The 19,678-nt window shown below is 38.5% G+C and overlaps 1 protein-coding gene across 1 annotated transcript in view; it reads right to left on the bottom strand.

Annotated features, from left to right (window-relative positions):
• Window positions 1-19,678, bottom strand: part of LOC141156509 (meiotic recombination protein DMC1/LIM15 homolog) — a 154,719-nt gene that overhangs the window by 121,572 nt on the left and 13,469 nt on the right. The window contains exons 4-5 of the mRNA XM_073642705.1: window positions 13,939-14,085; window positions 3,842-3,924 (exon numbers count right to left, since the gene is read on the bottom strand). Of these exons, the coding sequence (XP_073498806.1) occupies window positions 3,842-3,924; window positions 13,939-14,085 (230 nt within the window). The remainder of the gene's footprint in view (window positions 1-3,841; window positions 3,925-13,938; window positions 14,086-19,678) is intronic.

The raw sequence follows: 19,678 nt of genomic DNA, 5'->3' as shown, positions 1-19,678 counted from the left end.
AGTGGCCACTTTAAGTAGCTTTTCTCATGATTGCATACACCTGGCTATGAAGTTCAAAGCTCAATGAGTTTACAAAACCAAAAAAGGTACTTTAGTAAGTCAGTAAAAAGTAGGTAGGAGTATTTAAAACAAGAAAATGAAAAGGGTGCCCATACTTATGCACCTGTCAAATTTTGTTTGAATGCAGATTGCACATTTTCTGTTAGTACAATAAACCTCATTTCAAGTCAGAAACATTACTGTGTCCAACAGTTATTACATATAGCAATCTGAAATAGCTGCTGCAAAAACACCAATTTTTATAAAACATTAAGCTTAAGATTAATAGAGGTGCCCAAACTTTTTCATATAACTGTATATATGTGTAGAAGTGTGTAAAAAGCTTGAAATCTATCTTCAGATGTGAAGACCAAGCTCTGGATAGAGTCTATAGAGGGAAGAGGGTGCATGAGGCGGAAACAATTAACCGCCCTCCTTCAAACACCAAATTCCTAGTAAATAGACCTAGATATACATCAATTAGAATGGAGAGAAAACTCTGTTTTTCATTTTATTCCATGGATTAATCATTTACTTCTATCTCCAGGAGTCAAAGTGCTTAAAAGAGAAACAGAGATTTCTTAGAACATGAATATGAGGTCTGAGTGCAGCTCCTACATATCTAATAAAGTTCATACATGATTGTATCAAAAAAATGGAATGCTCTCACCCATTCTTTCTTCTCAGGGATGGAGGTTGCTGTCCGGGGAGTTCCTTCTGAATCAAGTAGCGATATAAGTTGGCCCTATTAGTCCCTTTAGGCTCAAGCTTAGACTATCCCCACAAAGCTCCCGCCCTAACAAGGGCAGTCCACAACTTGCCCTGTATGGAGACCCAGCACTTCCCCTTTTCAGTGTCCCTACGCGTTTCATCCAAGTGAAATCCTCAGGGACTATCTTGTGTTCAAAAAGTCGGGTACTAAAGTGCTAGGTGCATAATTAATATGGGTCCTTCCACTCTCTGTCCTGGTCTGCAGAGAGTGGAGTGTTAGACAGGGTTAGTATAAATACCCTAAGGTATACAGCTGCAATTGGATAAATCATGTAACCTCACATCTGAAAGTGCCCCCTCATGAGCGCTCACACCATATGCCGCTTGTTACCTCATTCAGTGTGTGACCCGCACCCGCGCCTGCCTTTCTGTTTGCCTGGCACGCAATTAGATTCACCACTTCCGGTCTCGCGGTCTGTGTGCCGCGTCATTTCCGGTATTTGGGGCGCATGCTCTGCGTTCCACCGCTGCGTCTCGCGGTCCATATATCGCGTGACTTCCGGCGTTTGGAACCCTTGTACTGCGCTCCACCGCTGCACTATGCATACGTCGTTTCTGGCGCGATCATCGCGTTGTGTCCGGCTGGTGGAACGCAAACACCGCGCTTCTTTGCTATCCAGCTCATAGAGAGTTCTAGGCATAAAACATGCGGCAAGTATCAAATACTTCATTTGGTCATGGGCACCACACAATTAATGCATTATAACTCATTAATCTATAATATGGTTGGATGGGAAAAACAAGACGCAAAAGGGGAGGGGGGAGGTTTTCTTTTGTGTACATGAGGTACCACATTCATCATGACCTGAGTGGCATATATGAGAGAAATTAGGGCTATTGGCGGTATCCAGAAAAGATAGACATTGATGGTGACTCGAATAAGAAGTAGCTCAGTAACTTGTATGGGAGATGGTGGTAAGGCTCCTCCCTTTAAATAAAACACCCATAATTAATTTGTTCATTCAGACCTGTTGGTGACATCGTTCTCATGTGGAAGATCCACTTGGCTTCCCTCTGTAAAATGACCCTGTCCCAATCTTCCTGTCCCATAAATTTGAGAACACTTAAATTACCCTCATGTTGGTTGTTGATATGCCTAGCTAGGGGTGTATCTCTTTTGTGGGTGATGTCCCCTACGTGATCGCCTATTCGTCTTTTAAACTCTCTGATGGTTTTGCCGATATATTCCATTCCGCACACACAAGAGGCATTATAAATTACCCCTTTTGTACTACAGTTAATAAACTCCTTTATTTTGTAGTTTTTCCCGGTTATGTTACTGCTGAATTCTTTACCTACTAAAATATGGGGGCAGGCCACACAATGGCCACATTTAAAACATCTCTTGCTGTCATTTGTCAGCCATGTGTTATTAATTTCTTTTTTGAAGTGGTTATGTACTAGTCTGTCATTCAATGACCTGCCTTTTTTGTAGGTTATTTGGGGACTACTTGTGAGCTGAGGGCCAATATTTTGGTCCATCAGAAGGATGGGCCAATGTTTATTCAAAATTTCTCGTACTTTAGAGGCTCCATAGTCATATGTCGTAATAAACCTAGTTACTGCTGAGTCTGTCGTTTTGGCTCTACAGTTGAAACAGTAGTTTCTCTCCATTCTAATTGACTGTGGTCTAGTGTCGCTGAGCAGGAAACCTAATCCCTGACTGCCCCTAGCGATAGGCCCTAGATAGGGAGGGGAAGGGGTGAGCACTAGTCAGCCCCCAGTGCAACTAAAAATAAAATGGTAAACAGACAAGGGAGTACACTTAGCTTGAGAAGATACCAGAGAGATCACGCCAACTATCCTCCAATGGAACTCCAAGAGGACACTAGCCGACTACTAGTACTTCAACACAGGACAGAGGAAAATAGAGCTATCACTGGCGACTCTCTGGAGAGACTGAAGGTACTTAAACATCCAGCAAGGGTGTGTGAATTAGCAGCAGAAGGTGGCGGTCACTGCTAGGTCCTAGAGGGAGAAGGATATCACTACACTACAGAGATGAAAAGATCAAGAAGGTGCCTGCAGAGCTAAGTGCAATAACCTTCTACAGCTGGATCCAGAACGATTGTCTGTCACACCCGACACACCCGTGACAGAAGCAGTGTGTTTCAGGTGTGCATTAAAATACATCCACACTTGTGTCTCTAACTCAGATGTTGCAAAAAAAAAAAAAAAAACTATCAGAAGCTTCCGAACACATGACATCATCATATGGGCAGTCCAGAATTGTTTAAAGGCATAGTAATCATAGTGTATGTAAACTTTTGACTTTGCAATAACTAATAAAAATGCCTTAAAACATTCTCTCTCTCTCTCATTATTCTGGCAGCTGGCAAATATTAAAATTATGGTAATCCTAATTCACCTAAAACGGGAAAGGTTTATTCTGATTTCATGTGAGATATTGAGAAAAACATGCATATGTGTCTTTTTATATAGTGTATGTAAACTTCTGGTTTCAACTGTATATATTGATTGACTCCTGTCGTGCTATTTTGTGATTTCATTATTTAATCTATATATTACCGTATATTGTCTGGCTTATTTGGGTTCTATATCACCTTATTATGGGTTGTTGGATTTGTTGTACAGCCATTTAGCTTTTCTAAGTGTTTTAATCACGTTTTTGACTTGTAATCATGTTTAATAAATTTTGAAATATTTTGGTGATCCCTGTATTTGTATACTTCTTTTTCTTTCTTGATTACCTACAGTAAAATATGAAAATGCCATTTTTTTAGATACTTTTCTCCTTGAAATTTGAAAAAAAAACCTTCACAAATGCCTGTAATTATTGGGGTACTATAAACAGTGTAATGGCTTTATACAGACAGGCTATAAGATAGTGCATGCACGGTCTTCAGCACTGCTCCAATATTTATATGCATTGGTTAATCATACAGATAAGGATTTTTTTCTCGATTTTTGCATCATATAAACAAATTATTTAAATGAAAACCCTCGTATTAATAATTTTAGCATTCAATAAAAAGAAGCTCAAAAAGCCGTTATGTAACTTATTCATTACTCCAGTTCCTGGCTTCCAGTAGATATATGAAACACCATCTTCCTCTTCATGCTATATTCAAATGCAGTAAGAAAACCAGGCTCCTAAAAAATATATAGAAATAATATTATGGCTAGTGTTTGGTTGTATGGTAACTTATTTCTACATTTGAATAAACATTTTATTGAACTGCAGTCACATTCAGTCAGGTATTATGTTGCCTTAAAGGGGTATTCCCATGTCCAAGATCCTATCCCAATACATAGTAGGTGTAATAATAACAATATTAGCAAATACCTCCAATTAGAAATGTAGTATAGTATTTTTGATTCACTATCTCTTTACTCATGTGCAAGCAATGCAGGACCTTAGGTATCCATAGCTACGACAACTAGCAACTAGCTAACTAACTGTGACTTTATCAGTGGACATAACTATGGATACTCAAGGTCCTGCACATGAGGAAAGAGAGATAGTGAATCAGAAAAATTTACTACATTTCTAATTGGAGATATTTGCTAATATTACTTTTATTACACCTACTACATATTGGGATAGGATCTTGGAGATGGGAATACCCCTTTAAGGGCTCTCTCACACGTCAGTGTTTCTGGTACGTGTAGTGACAGTTTCCACACGTACCGGTGACAATGACACATGCAGACCCATTCAAATTAATAGGTCTGTACACGTCAAGTGTGTTTCCACGGACCATGTGTCTGTGTGCCCCACATGTAGGCGTGTCTGTTTTTGGCCGGCAGCACGAATCACACTGACCCATTCAAGTCAATGGGTCCGTGTCAAGGCTGTGGAGTCGGTAAGCCAAACTTCCGACTCCGACTCCACGACTCCCTCATACATGGCTCATGTTTAAGTGATACATTTACGGTAGGACAGATTCATCTCAGCTAAAAGTCTAGACCCTTAGATCAGGAATAGGACAGACATTTATAGGACATTTCATAACTTTTCCAAATTCTTATGAAAAAAATATTCCACAGAAACTGCATTGAACTACTATACCCAATTTATTATATATTTTAGGAGTTGGAGTCGGTCCATTTTATACAGACTCCGATTCCGACTCCACCAAAATGGACACCGACTTCGACTACACAGCCCTGGTCCATGTAAACACGTAACGCACATGGATGCCATCCGTGTGACATGTACCAGCACTTGGGAATCAGTGTACAGTTAGCGCTGTTCCCAATCGCCAGGTGCTGAACGCTGCCCTCATCATTGTTCCCTGCTTGCGCTGCCATCAGCACTGGCAGGAGATAATGATGAGAGTAGTAGTCTGCTGCCGGTGTCTCCACCTGTAAAGATAATAATAAAAAATAAAAAAATCCAAATACTCACCTAAGTGTCCCCCGCTGTAATCCATGCGTAATCCATGATGTAATCCATCACACCGAGGAGCAGGGGAGAATGACTCCTGCAATGAGTGGGCCCTGGAGCTGCGCTGAGCTCAGTGACAGGACACAGCTCGATGAGCGCAGCTCCGGGGCCCGCTCGTGCCGATACGTGTGCTCCTGATGCGGCACACGGGAGGCATACCGTTGCCACACACGGACACGGATATCTCTGGTACTGGTTTTTCCGGTACCGGAAATATCCGGACATGTGAAACCGCCCTTAAATCCAATGCAGATCGGCACCAAAAACTGCAGCATAATCTGCATTTACACATCTAATCATGTAAACAAGAATGGCACTCCATAAATCCTAAACACCAAATGCACAGACCCAAATAAGTCCATACTCATTAGTGATCCATAATAAAAGACAAAATTTTTATTTAGATCAAAAATATAAAAAACAGGTTAAAAAACAGAAATGTCCTAAAAGGGACACAATGGTGACAAAAAGTGAGGTAATAAGTAAATAAATTATTACTGTACAAACAAGTATAACCTCACTGCTGGACTAAACAAGCATATAGTATCAGAGATGCCATAGAGTTTCTTAAACAAAAAACTCATATATATAAGTGTATTGATAAGGAGAGTAAATACTCCACGCTATTAAGTGAATACAAAATATAAGGATCAATGTCCAATTAGAAATAATGAGTACTACAAGACAAAGTCTAAGAAGGGGAAAATCAGTGTCGCCACAGCATCCCGTCACCCCGACGTGCGTTTCGCTACAGTAGTAGCATTTGTCTTGTTTTCAGACATTGATCTCTCTCCCACATTTGTTATAGAGAGAGCACACCGAGTTCCGGTGCGTCTACCTCCTCCAGGGGCACAACCTAGACCACTCCTGGGGTGGCTTCTAAGCAGCAGAGATAGAGACGCCATACTGGGAGCGGCGCGGCGCAAAGGCCCAATCACATACAATAATGTTTCTATTGCGCTCTTCTCGGATTTTTCAGCCGCCTTATAAAAAACAAGGACCACATTTATCAACGTAAAGAAAAGACTAAGGGAGTTGCAGATCCCCTATTCAATGACCTTTCCAGCTCGCCTGCGGATAATACATGATGAAAAGACACTGTTCTTCTTGACTCCATCAGAAGCAGATGATTGGCTGAGTCTTATGAAACGCAATAAGAACTGCTGAGGAAATGGAGAAGGAATCTGTGTTTATATCCTTACACTAACCTTCGTTTTGCTCTATTACAACCCACATAATCTGCAGGCCTGATGATCACTGCACAAAGGACTTTTATACAATATAGATTTCCGATATATATACCAACAAGTGGCTATCTGACTACCATATTCTTCCTCTCCACTCCTTCTTTATTATCCTCCCTCTCCTTTTCCTTCCTTGATCCCCCTCATCCCCTCTCCATCCCCATCCCTTTCCTCTTCCTGCCCTCCCTCCCTTCTACCCCCTCCCTCCCCATCCCTTTCCTCTTCCTCCCCCCCTCTCTCTACTCCCCTCCTTCCCTCTTCCCCTACCTCTCCCTTCTCTTTCTCCTTTCCCCATCCTTTTGTTGATAGCTCCCTCATTTTATCCTGTAGCTCGAGAGTTATTTACATTGATACTTCACCTTAAGTGTAATATCTACACCCATGTAAACATATGGTTATGTATCTGAGTTATAGTCTGTGATATGAGACTGGCTCTATTCTCACTGACTACCCCCGTTATTAATACTTGCCATGTATTTTGTTATTTAATCTGTAATAGATAATATATTAAGGACATCTGTTAGATACTAAGAATCTAGTTGAATTTCCAAGTTGGGAAAAAAATTCTAATTATCATTATAAGTAACAGTTAAATAGATTTGTTCACAGATATTTGACTCATGATATTGAAAGTGCTATCTTGGAATGTGAAAGGCTTGGGAACTCCTCAAAAATGTAATTTGGTTTTTACCCATATTAGAAAAGTTAATCCACAAATAATATGTCTACAGGAGACACACTTGCAACCTTCCACACTAAAATTGCTGGATAAGCAGTGGATACAATGGTCGGCTCATTCCACACATATTCAAGAGGTATATCTATTCTAATCCATAAAACGGTTAAGTGGGAACCAGGTGCAACGAGACCCAGAGGGTCGGTACATATTCATATAGGCCTCTATAGACAATCATATGGTGGTCCTGTTGGGCGTGTATCTTCCCCCTCCTGCCTCTACATTTATATTATATGAGGCAACAAAGTTTGCTGCACCGTTCCCACAAGCTGTCACCCTATGTATGGGTGACTTTAATTTGTTGGCTAACCCAGAATTGGACAAGTTTGGTCCCCTTGTACATGCTATCCCACAAAATGTACATACCACTCAGGGATACTTTTTTCAGGAAGTAGGCTGCTATGATATGTGGCGTCTTCATCATTCAGTCTTAAAGGAATTTACCTGTTTTACCCCTGCAAAGAACTCTTTATCATGCATAGATTATGTTTGCAGAAATCCTAAAGCTTGTGCTATACTCACTGACATAAAACATTTACCTACAGCCACTTCAGACCATTCTAGTGCAATTCAATTTGGGGAATGATATGATACATGGTCCACCACGAAAAGTAAGCCCCTTCTGGTTAACACTATCAATGACCAGATTAATATTTTTATGACGGAAAATAACTTGACTGAGAATCATTCCAACTTTTGGGATGCATTCAAGGCCTATTTAAAGGGATGTTGTCATTCCTCAATCTGATATATTAAAAAAGAATAAGCTAGGAGAGAATTGGAATTAGCGACCACATGTTCCAAACTAGAAAAAGCTTATGTGATGAATCCAACTGATACAAATAAAAGTGAATGGCTTCAGGTGGGCAGACAGTATTTATTAAATTTACAAGATAAAAGTAAGAGAAGGTGCTTTTTTATATATAAAAAATTCTTTGAACAAGGTAATCAATCTAGTGCGCTTCTTGCACATATTATCCTGAAAATTCGCACAAGCCAAAATGATGTAGTGACATCTAATGAACCTATTGTGAGAACCTTCAAAGAGTACTATCAAGACCTGTATGAATCTAAGCTGATATACCCAACTGACGAGATCCAAGCTTATCTTAATGAAATTAAATTCCCCAAATTATCTCTGGAACAAGTATCTCTAATGGAGGCAAATATTTATATGAAGGAATTGGAAGAGGCATTAGATGATTTATCTAAGGGGAAGGCCTTGGGTCCAGATGTACTTCCTCTAGAAATATATGTTCAATATAAGAAGGAGATATTACTCTCCTTGCTGAAAATATATGAGGTCACCCTTGAGACTGGAAACTTTCCGGAATCATTCTATGAAGCCTCAATAGTTTTAATATTAAAACTGGATAAGGATCCACTGGATTGCGGCTGTTATGGACCAATTTCTTTATTAAATTCGGACTATAAACTTCTTACTAAAATACTAGCAAATAGATTAAACAAGATCATATCTAATTTAATACATACAGATCAGTCTGGGTTTATCCCGGACAGAAGTACGTCAGATTACTTGAGAAGAGCACAAATCATGACACAAATCGGGGATGAAAGATATGAGGACTGGCTCTGGTATCATTAGATGCCGCCAAGGTCTTCGACTCTGTGGAGTGGCCTTTTTTGTTGGAGGTGCTTTGCCAGTTTGGGTTTGGTGATAATTTTATAAAATGGATAGCAATTCTATATAAACATCCTAAAGCTAGTATTCATGTAAATGGTGGTATGTCAAATCCTTTCCCTTTATGCAGAGGTACCCGATCGGGCTGTCCGTTATCACCCTTGCTCTTCGCACTGGTGATCGAACCTCTAGCCATACGTATTAGATCAGACAAATTTTATCAGGGGGTGACACATCCATCAGGAGAGGATCGCATAGCTTTATAAGCAGATGATTTACTACTATTTGTTTCTTTGCCAGATAGCACTATCCATAGAGCTATGGAATTAATTAACACATTTGGGGGTTACTCTGGTCTCCTTATAAAGTGGACCAAATCATATTTACTAAACATCCAATAGAGCACAGCTATCCGGATATGTCACACATGGCATTCAGATTGTGAACCGACTTAAATATCTGGGTGTAATGATTGCTAAATCTCCTGCAGAGATGATAACACAATATGTATCCCTCTAATTCCACTATTCAGAGAAAAATTTAAATTATGGAGCTCACTCCCATTATCAATGGCAGGTAGGATTAATTTGATTAAGATGATCGTACAACCGAAGTGTCTATATATCCTGCAACATATCTTTATCTGGCTGCCCAGATCTTTCTTTAAAACCCTTGATTCTATGATTATTTCTTTTGTATGTGGGTCGTCTAGATCTAAACTACAGCTGGCCAAACTGCAAAGACCTAAAGAGCTGGGAGGTATGGCTTTATCCAAACTCTTTCTTTACTATTTGGCTTGCTATCTTAAATATATGAGACAGTGGCTTCGTGATGAAGGAACAATAACCCCTGAAAATTATCTAAGTGACTTCTTGTACCAAGAGCTACTATGGCCCATAATAGAAAACCTTGAAGCCTAAAATAAAAAATACTGCTTCCCCTGCATAAATTAGCTAATAAAGTGTGGAGGGAATCCAAAAAGGTATATAACTATAAAGATATTCCCCTCGAAACCCCATTATGGCGCAATTCTGGTTTACCGCAATTCCTCAAGCTACAAAACTTTGAAGGGTGGGAAAAGAGAGGTATTGTGAGAATAAGTCATCTCCTCCAGGGCAATGTATTCTGTACCTCTGCACATCTACAGTCATTATTCTCATTACCAAACTCACATTTTTATAAATTTCTACAAGCGAGACACGCCTTTCAGTCCCAGTTCAAAGAGCAGGAGACTTCTTTCTCATCATATCCAGTAATGGGGATTATTAAATCTCAGGGACCAGGAGGTCTGATTTCTAGACTATATTCTTCGCTCATACATGCCAAAGCACAAAATACTCCCCAGACTGTATTAGATAAGTGGAAGCTTTTGATTCCTTCTATGGATGATGAGAGATGTAATGACATTCTTGACTCACATCTATATACCTCTCCGGCAATTAATAATAAGTTAACTCAGCTGTATATAATACACCAAAGTTATATCACACCTGTTAAATGTAAAAAAAAATGGGCAGATCCCAAGAGGCCAGGTGCCCGAAATGTAAACACCTGATGCTGATTTTTGCCATTTGATATGGGAATGTCCCCGTCGTTAATAATTTCTGGAGACATGTTGTTGAGACACTATCTTTAATTCTAAATATGAATGTCCCAATGGAAACTATATTATGCCTATTTGGTATTTCTGATGAGGAGGAATGGTCTTACTATTATCACCTGTTTTTACAAAAAACTCTCTTTATTGCAAGAAAAGTGATTGCTATCCGATGGATGGATGTATAAACGATCCGCGACCCATGCAATGTGGATTAAACACACAAATACAACTCTATCATTTGAACACTTTATTTATAAGAACAGGAACTGTTCTAACAAATTTGATAAAATATGGAGATATAAAAATCTGTGCTCCACAGACAAGTAATAAAATGAGTTAAAAAAAATATATAAAATAAAACAAAAATTTCAATAACTCTCTTTTCTACCTTTACAATTTTAAAATAAAATAAATTATCTTATACAGCTCCATCAATGAAAAAATAAGAAAGTTATGGCTCTCAGTAAAAGCAACACAAACATAGAAACACAAATATCAGACACTGAACACCGAAAACAAAATCCCCAAAAAACAATCACAGTGTTATAAAAAACAAAAACAAACCGCGCTTTACTCAATGTCCCTGGGTCTACCGCTGAGTCTCCGTCGTTGCTCCTTGTGTCTGTTATTGGCTGCATTGTTGACATCAAGCTGACAGCCATGCAGCTCTAAGCGGTGCGTTACATCTACATGGGCAGAGCTTCTGAGCTCAGGAATTGGCTGATCTCTCTATGTAATGTTGGCGCTGTAGTCAATAACAGACACCAGCAAAGCCTCAGTGCTGGACCCAAGGAAGGTGAGTAAAGCAAAGGTTTTTTTTTTCAAAAACAAACTATGCCCAAGGACCGAGATTTTCTGACAGGGGACAACCCCTTTAAATACCATCATATGGTAAAGTGAACAGTCTCATAAAATTACAACATGTCTTGCAAAAACAAGCCCTCATATAGCTATATTGATACAAAAATAAAGAAATTATGGCTCTTTGAAGAAGGACAGAAAAAAAAGACAGAAGAGCAAAAATGAAAATTGGCCTAATCTGGAAAGATTAAAAGAAAGCGGCACATTGAAATGTAAAGGTGTACAAGCCTTGCAATGAGACATGAGTTACTATCTTGAAATAAGTCACTTCAGTAATTGCTGTAAACAAAAATCTGTGAGTCAGAGCAGAAATTTTCCAAGTTACCTATAAAGGATTGCAGAAACCTATATAACATGCTCATTGAACACATGCGGAGTTACCGCATCCTTTACATTCTAAAGCTGTGCCGTCTGTAAATTTAAGTGGCGTCAAATAGAAGCACAGTGGACACAGGATTCATAGAAATCTCATCCACTGTGCTTCTACTGTAGAACGCAGTATTTTGGACGCATCGCAGGTGAGCAGCGTCCAAAATGCTGCTATTACGGATCGTGGGCATGTACCCATACAGGGTTTTATGAATAGAAACCGTTTGAAATCCGACACATGTGATCATACGTTAAGCTTTACTATGTCTATTTTGATCTAATGGAGTTCAATGATGTTCTAGGTCAGAGGGAAAAAAATAAAAGGAAAGCAAATGGCTACAGGGGAAGTCATGAGTCATTGGATTTAGAGAGTACTTAATGTTTTGCAGGAGAAACTTTTGGCATAGTTAGTTGCCCACGTTATAGGATTGTCTACTTTCTAAGCAGTATATTTAAACTTCAGTCATGAGTGTTAAACATAATATAAAAAGAGATAAAAATTGATGTATGTTGACTAATGTTGACTAAGCCTGATCAGCAATGTGTTCCTTTGTCTGGTCTGCAACATCCAATGTAAGACATGTCAGATGGCCGTATGACTCAGACGAAGATCGCAACACATTGCTCGGACTGGCCGTTGGCTCTCCAGACCTTAGCGTAATAGTTGCATGGAGATACATGCTGTCATGCTGGGGTCAAGAGAGCCGGCAGCCAGTCCGAGCACTGCGCTGCAATCCTTGTCCGAGTTATACGGCTGTCTGACTCTTCCCTAACACAAAACCAGTGTCACTCCATACCTAAATTATTAGGTCTCTGTAGTGTGGTATTATTTGGTTGCTGTATGACAATATACTTTGTTCATGGAGGCGTGAGATGGTTAATCCACTCTGGGTATGTTCACATGGAGTTTTATATGTGGATTTTGAAGCGGATCCACTTGAAAATCTATATTTAAAAATGCTTCAAATGATCTTTAATGTAGATTTAAACCTGGATCGGCATCAAAATACATATTAAAAACTCAGTTTGAACATACTCAGAGCAAGGCTGCTCTGAGAAAATGTAACACATTACGGACACCAGACATAGAGGTGTATTCAATGTATGGTCCCCATCTGTGATGTACGCTCAGGAGTTGAGCCTGCATGATTCATGGCAGACACTGGCTGTATTATACAGCCAGCATCTGCCTCTAACAACAGCAACCAGAGTTGAGCTCAGCCCACTGCTGCTAAAACCTTAAATGCTGCTGTCAATCTCTGACAGCAGCATATAAAGTGTGCGGTTCTTTGAGACTGCCATTCTGTCTGCCCATCGCCCTCCCGGTGATGTATTCTCTGGGTTGCCATGGCTGCCAGGAGCTTACTGAAGGCCACTGTGCCTATCATGACTGATCCTAGATGGAGCTCATAAGAGACCATGAATTTTACTATACGTTATAATACTGTTATATTGTAGTAAATAGTATAAGTGATCAGGAGACTAAGCAATCCCTAAGGGGACAAAAAATAAAGTAAAAAAAAACTATAGAAAAACAAAAAAAAACAAATATAACATTTTAAAACACACACACAAAAAAATAGAAAGATTAGAATTTAGATTTTGTGGTTTCTGCAACACCACAAAAAATGAAATAAGAAGAGATCAAAGTGTTCTATCTGCCCAAAATGGTATCAATAAAAACGTGAACTGGCCTAGAAAACAATAACAAAATCTCACACAGCTCCATTGACTGAAAAATTAAAATGCTATGGGTCTCAAAAAATGGAGGCACAAGAATTTTTTTTTTTTTACGAAATTCTGATCTTTTTACCACTTAAATAATTAAAAAATATATATGTACAAGTTTAGTATCACCATAATGAAACTGACTGGGAGAATCATACTGCCAGGTCATTTTTACAGCACAATGAATGCCATAAAAACAACATCCAAAAAACAATTGTGGCACTGTAGTTTTTTTTTTTGCATAATTTCATTGCACTTGGATTTTTTTTTTCCATTTTCCGGTAAATTAAATGACGAGAAGAATGGTGTAAGCTCTGTGGACGGAAAAATAAAAAATTTATGACTCTTGGTAGTGGAGGAAAAAAATGAAATAACAAAAAAAAATCGCCTGGTCAGTTAGGTGTTCAGTTCAATATGTCCTTTGCGGCCTTTGAAAATGAACACAGCACATAAAAACTAATATAGTAATTGAAAACACATTGTAAAATGAGAGGCTCAATGCAGACTTCTGACCTTTTTTTTAAAGGAATAACTCACTATTAATTTGTTTGCTGCCTCCTTTATTTTGTCAACTTTAGCTTCGGACAGCCCTTTAATGTTACACAAGGTCTTTTTCGTTGTCATCTGAATCCCTTTTACTGTACATATTCCTACAGTTTTGAGCTTCTTAATATCGGCAACATTCTGTGGGAGAAATGGTATATATTTAAAAACAAACTATGAGAAGCAAGATTTTAACATTTTCCGAAAAAGAAAAAAAATATAACATATATGGAAAAGTTTAAACATTGTCCTATTGGCTCCTTGTCAACTTTTCATGCAACACAGTCCAAGCACAGACCACAAGGCACAGAGTAGCCACTGGACTCCTGACCTAAGCGTGACAGCCTCATGAAATTAGATGAAGATAAGTCAGGAGTCCCGCGGCAAGTTCATGCATTGCGGTCCATGCTCAGATGTCTCTGTGAGCCTTTAGGGACATAATGGAGGTTCTAGAAAAAGGAGTATGGAAAATATTTTATTCTTTGCAGGACCTGAAAGAGTTATTGATAGGTGCTAGGACGGTAAGCCCACGTGCACACGTTAAGTATTTGGTCAGAGTTTTACATTAGTATTTGTAAGCCAAAACCAGGAGTGGAACAGTCAGAGAAAAAGTATAATAGAAACCCGTCACCACTTCTGTATATTTCACCCACTCCTGGTTTTGGCTTACAAATACTGAGGTAAAAAACTCACCATATACTCAATGTGTAAACCTAAGGGAGTTGGAAGTGGTTAAATAAAATGCAGGGGCAGAGGGGAGCTAAAAGACTGCTCCCAGTGGCTTGGGGGCATGGACAGCCTTGTTTAAAGAAGAAACAAGGGTCCAACAGACTTTCAGCCATATTCCCAGCAGGGCATCAGAAAAACACCCACTCTCCCTTCCCTATGTATATAAAAAAATACGAAAAAAATGCAGTCATGTGTATACATATATATTCCATATATATAGATATATATATAATGTTACGTGGTATATATGAGTACAATAGATATGTATATTTATATGTGATATTAGTATTTGTTACAGTAGGTGGTTTTGTTTACAAAGTTTGGTAAGAGACTTGAAGTTTTGTCACAGCTTGGTGGTTTTCTTTTTCCCTTCCATGCCTGATTTTGTTTTGTTTGCAAAACCCGCTGCCTAAAGTGGTTGTATTGCGGTTGGTTTAAGAGGAACAGAATTAAAGTAAGGCCGGGGTCACATGGCCGAATCGGCATGAGAAAATAATCGCAGATGTGCACTGCCCGATAGTATAACGTTGGGCCGAGTGCTATCCGATAAAACATCAGATAGCACTCGGCTGTGTTATACGCTTGTGTGAGTGAGCCCTAAAGAATAAAGTGGACATGGATAGAGACTTGTTTTTTCTATACATTTCATATGTTCAATCAAGTTGTGGCCAACCCATTTAATCCAATTTTGGTATGGTGTGTAATTTTAAAGCAGACTCGGTTGGAAGAAATATAATGGGCCGGCAGTGTTTTACACTCCTTACTCTTTACAGTCTATGTCCCGATGATTTTTAAAGTTCATACATGCAACCAAAACACATTTAAATCACTATCAATAGGAAAAAGTTGAAACGACACTTCCAAATGCAATAAAAATTTATATATTCTTTGTTAGTACAAATCCTTAAAAAACTATTGTGAATACAGATGGGTTCACATAGTAAAATAGACTGAAACGTTTCCATCGACTGTATGGACCTTAGGCCTTATTCACACAAGTACAAGAAAAGCTGACCAAGTTTCATCAGTGATTTCGGTCAGTTTCATTGTCATTTTATCAGAGTTTGATCAGAGTTTCATCAGATTTTCTCGTATGTGAAGTGAAAAACGGACAGCACATGGATGGCACATATTTTCTCTCATCCAAGGAAATTGGTCCGATTATGTTAATCCCACGCTGATCAGAGTTTAATCAGAGTATGATGAGTGTTCACTGATTTCCTTGGATGTGGAGAAGATGGGAAAAAAAATTCTCCATCTCCTTCATTCTGTCAGACCGTGAAAATGTGACCGCACTTGGATGTCATCCAAGTGCAGTCTGATTTTGATGGACCCATTAACTTCCATGGAAGAGTGTAATCCAATTTACGAATGTAAATCATGCATGCTGCCATTTTTTCCTCAGACAGACTTGGTCTGAGGAAAAAAAAAAAACGGCCATGTGTACGGCCCCATAGAATAACATTGGTACAAATGTGATCTGATGTTTTGTCGGATCGCACTCAGACCAAAAATACGGTCGTCCTTATAAGTGCTATCTGTGAAAAACACAAACAGCACTCATTCGCAAAACCAGCCATCTGAATAAGCCTATAGTCATAGTCTTAGGCCACGTTCAGTATTTGGTCAGTATTTCACATCAGTATTTGTAAGCCAAAACCAGGAGTGGGTGAAAAATGTAGAAGTGGTGACGTGTTTCTATTACACTTTTCCTTTTATTGTTCTACTCCTAGTTTTAGCTTACAAATACTGATGTTAAATACTGAACGTGTGAATGTGGCCTATATTGAAGACACACAGACCCTTTTTTTTAAAAGAACAATGGACCAAATTTTAATTGGACTCATAATGGACTCTAAGGGGAGGCTGTCACATGGTAGTGTTCACACACATTAGTACATGAATATTAAATCATGTTTAAAATTCATGCCATTTGGCTATCTAGTATCAAGTTCTCAAATCCAATTTGCCAATTGCACCCCTGGGTGATCTACTAACCCTTTCTATAACAAAGAAAATAAATGAACTGACATTATCCTCATGTTGTTCAACAAAATGTCTGACAGCACCTGAATAAGGGCTCATGCACATGATTATACAGGACGAGTTCTATCCATGTCTTTCACAGATAGCACTCGTACCCATGATATTCTAGTGGTTGGAGGAAAAAAATTGGATACGGGCAATTTTGATCAGTGTCGGATTAAAATCAGCAATGCAAGTCTATGGGTCAGAGAAAAACATCCGACTATCCGGACTGACAGAATGCAGAGGCAGGAGAAACTTTTTTTTTTCTCACCACCTCTGAAACTGATGCCATGCTGATCAAAATCTGATCAAAATTATCGGACCATTTTTCTCAGAGGAGAGAAAACGGTCTTGTGCACCTACCCATGAAAGCATTCTTTTTAGAAATGTTAGATAAATGTTCTACAATTGTTTTTTTTTGTTTTGTTTTTTTTATAATCAAGTGGTTCTGCCAATATGATTCAAGTTGCAAACCACACCTTGTATGCAGAAAATCACATGGTGCGTATCACAATTGATGAAATGCTTTGTGTCGTGGTTCACACCATGTGGAGTAGTGACTGTTTTAGTTTTAGCTGCCATTGGGCAAACATTGTATCTTCCATTTCCACATTAAAAAAACCTTTGTTATGAGCCATGTGTTAAGAGATATTTTTTCTCAATATAGAGACGGAGATAAAATGTCTCCAAAAGACTTGCCTCTTTTACTTACAATCACTGTCAACTATTTTCTTGAAAATTGTATCTTGATATAATCTTGGTATATATCGATGTATGACATTTTTTATTTTCTTGAATGGAGTACTGAATGTTGGTTTTATTTTTTCTTGTTTAATTTGCTTTTGTGCTGTATAACAGGGACTATCGAGATTTAAGTTAGATTTTATTTTAGGCCATATTAATTAAATCTTTATTATAACCTCTGGATGTCAACCTTTGTTTAATGATTGATTTTTGTTCCAAAGAGTAAGGCTTTGTGCACACATTGCAGATTTGCTTGAGAAACCTGAAGCAAAACCTGATGGCAGCAAAGTGAATGAGAAACCTGAAGGGTCATGCACACGTTGAGTATTTTTGATTTGGAGATTTGGTGCAGAAAATAATCTGCAGCGCGTCAATTCTCTGTGCATTTTTTACCCATTGAATGCACTGAAAAAAACGCAGGCAAAAACACGGCTGTGTATTCCTGCCAAGAGATGCAGAAATTTCTGCACACAAAATACTCAACATGTGCACATACCCTTAATATTTGCTTTGCTGAAATGAGTGGAATGGATATAATTGTGTGAACTGAACGACAGCTGGTAGCATCACGTGTGGTATTACCCGAGATGCTTTTAGGAAACAGGAATGTGTGAACATAGCCTTTGGCAGCATCTCTGTTCAACAATAAGTCTAGAAATTCCACTTTGGAATTTGGTTGAAAAAAAGTAAAATAAATTCAATACATTACAGTTCAGATATTGAATAAGGTATGGCATAGCAGCCATACGTATGTCGAAGGTAATTGTTCTCGTGTGGACTCTATGGTACCTCTACAAGGATTATCTCTGATGATCGGTCATGCAAACTGGCCCAGGTTTTTTAAATTGATGCACCTGATTTAGGAGAGTCGACTGATTACAGGAATGGACTCCATACCTTGGAGAAAACATTTATCAAGGCGCTTAACACATGGTGGGACTTTAAAATCATATGCAGAAAAGAGCAAGTTACTCGTGGCTTGGAGCTACAAAAAAAAAAAAAATCATACTTTTATTTTCACTGATAACTTCATGGGACAATATCTTAACCAAATGTTTACTTCAGTTAATGGATTTAATCATTCAACATGAATCTGAGAAGCTCTGAAATCAAGCTCTGTGGCTCTAGAAACATCATCTATTACTAGCCTTGCTATCTAACGCTGATGCTGCTGATAATAAAACGAGGCGCAACATCTTTAAATTGGAAGCCAATATCCTCACGAAGGTAAAAAAAAAAATTTTGAACAGCCAATATTGATTACCAAAATAACAAGTTTTATGATTAGATGCTTTATAAATAATTTATTTTATAAAAGTCTATATTGACTATTTCCAGCTCTGTCCTTTCTTCTTCTAGAAAACAAGTTAAATTTGCATCTACAGACTGGGAATTCAACGTATCCAAAGCAGACCCTTCTTATCTCAGTGATACCTGTAGCAGGGATGATGCACAGTCTGAACACTGCTTTATAAAATTCAGAAAACCAAAAAAATGTAACTGAAGGAGGAGAGGTGAAAAAGAAGATCACAGATGTTATCCAAGACTGGAGAAGAAAAGACACAGATAAGCCTTAACAATGTGATGGATAGTTTTATAATATTAATCCCATCGGTTTTCTCAGTGGAGCAGATTGAGGTGTTCGCCAAGTTACAAAACTTTGTTCCTGACAATGACTGCGACCTATTAGGCCCGATTTTGGATTTAAAAAAAATTGTACGCCAATTGACAGTAAAAAGATAAATATTTTTTCACGATACTGATGAATTGCGTTACACATCTGATCTGGAAGACCCTTTTGATATATTTTTTTTTTTTTTAGCAATAAATTCAGTGGGTTAATATTTGCCGAACCACATGCACTGCTGTCTTTGACCCAGCAAGAACGTTCACTGTCAGTTTTGGTGGAGGCTGATCACAAAAGGTTTTTCTTTTTTTAATGTGGAAATGGCAGATGCAATGTTTTCCCAATGGCAGCTAACACTAAAACAGTCACTACTCCACATGATGTGAACCACAATATAAAGAATTTCATACATTGTGAAACGCACCATGTAATTTATTGCATACAATGTGTGGTTTGCAACATGAATTATAATGGCTGCACCATATGACAAAAAAATAATTTATCACTGATATCTTTGATATAATAAAAGTTTAATAGATCACCCAGGGATGGTGGAGGGGGCAACTGGCTAAGATGTCTGTTGGTGATAGAGACTTATTGGATTCT

Source organism: Phyllobates terribilis, unplaced genomic scaffold (genome assembly GCF_046119375.1).
Source record: "Phyllobates terribilis strain yellow unplaced genomic scaffold, ASM4611937v1 Scaffold_8__6_contigs__length_399053987, whole genome shotgun sequence".
Lineage (NCBI taxonomy): Eukaryota > Metazoa > Chordata > Amphibia > Anura > Dendrobatidae > Phyllobates > Phyllobates terribilis.
Note: the sequence above shows the minus strand (reverse complement) of the source record. Positions and strands in the feature narration are given on the sequence as shown.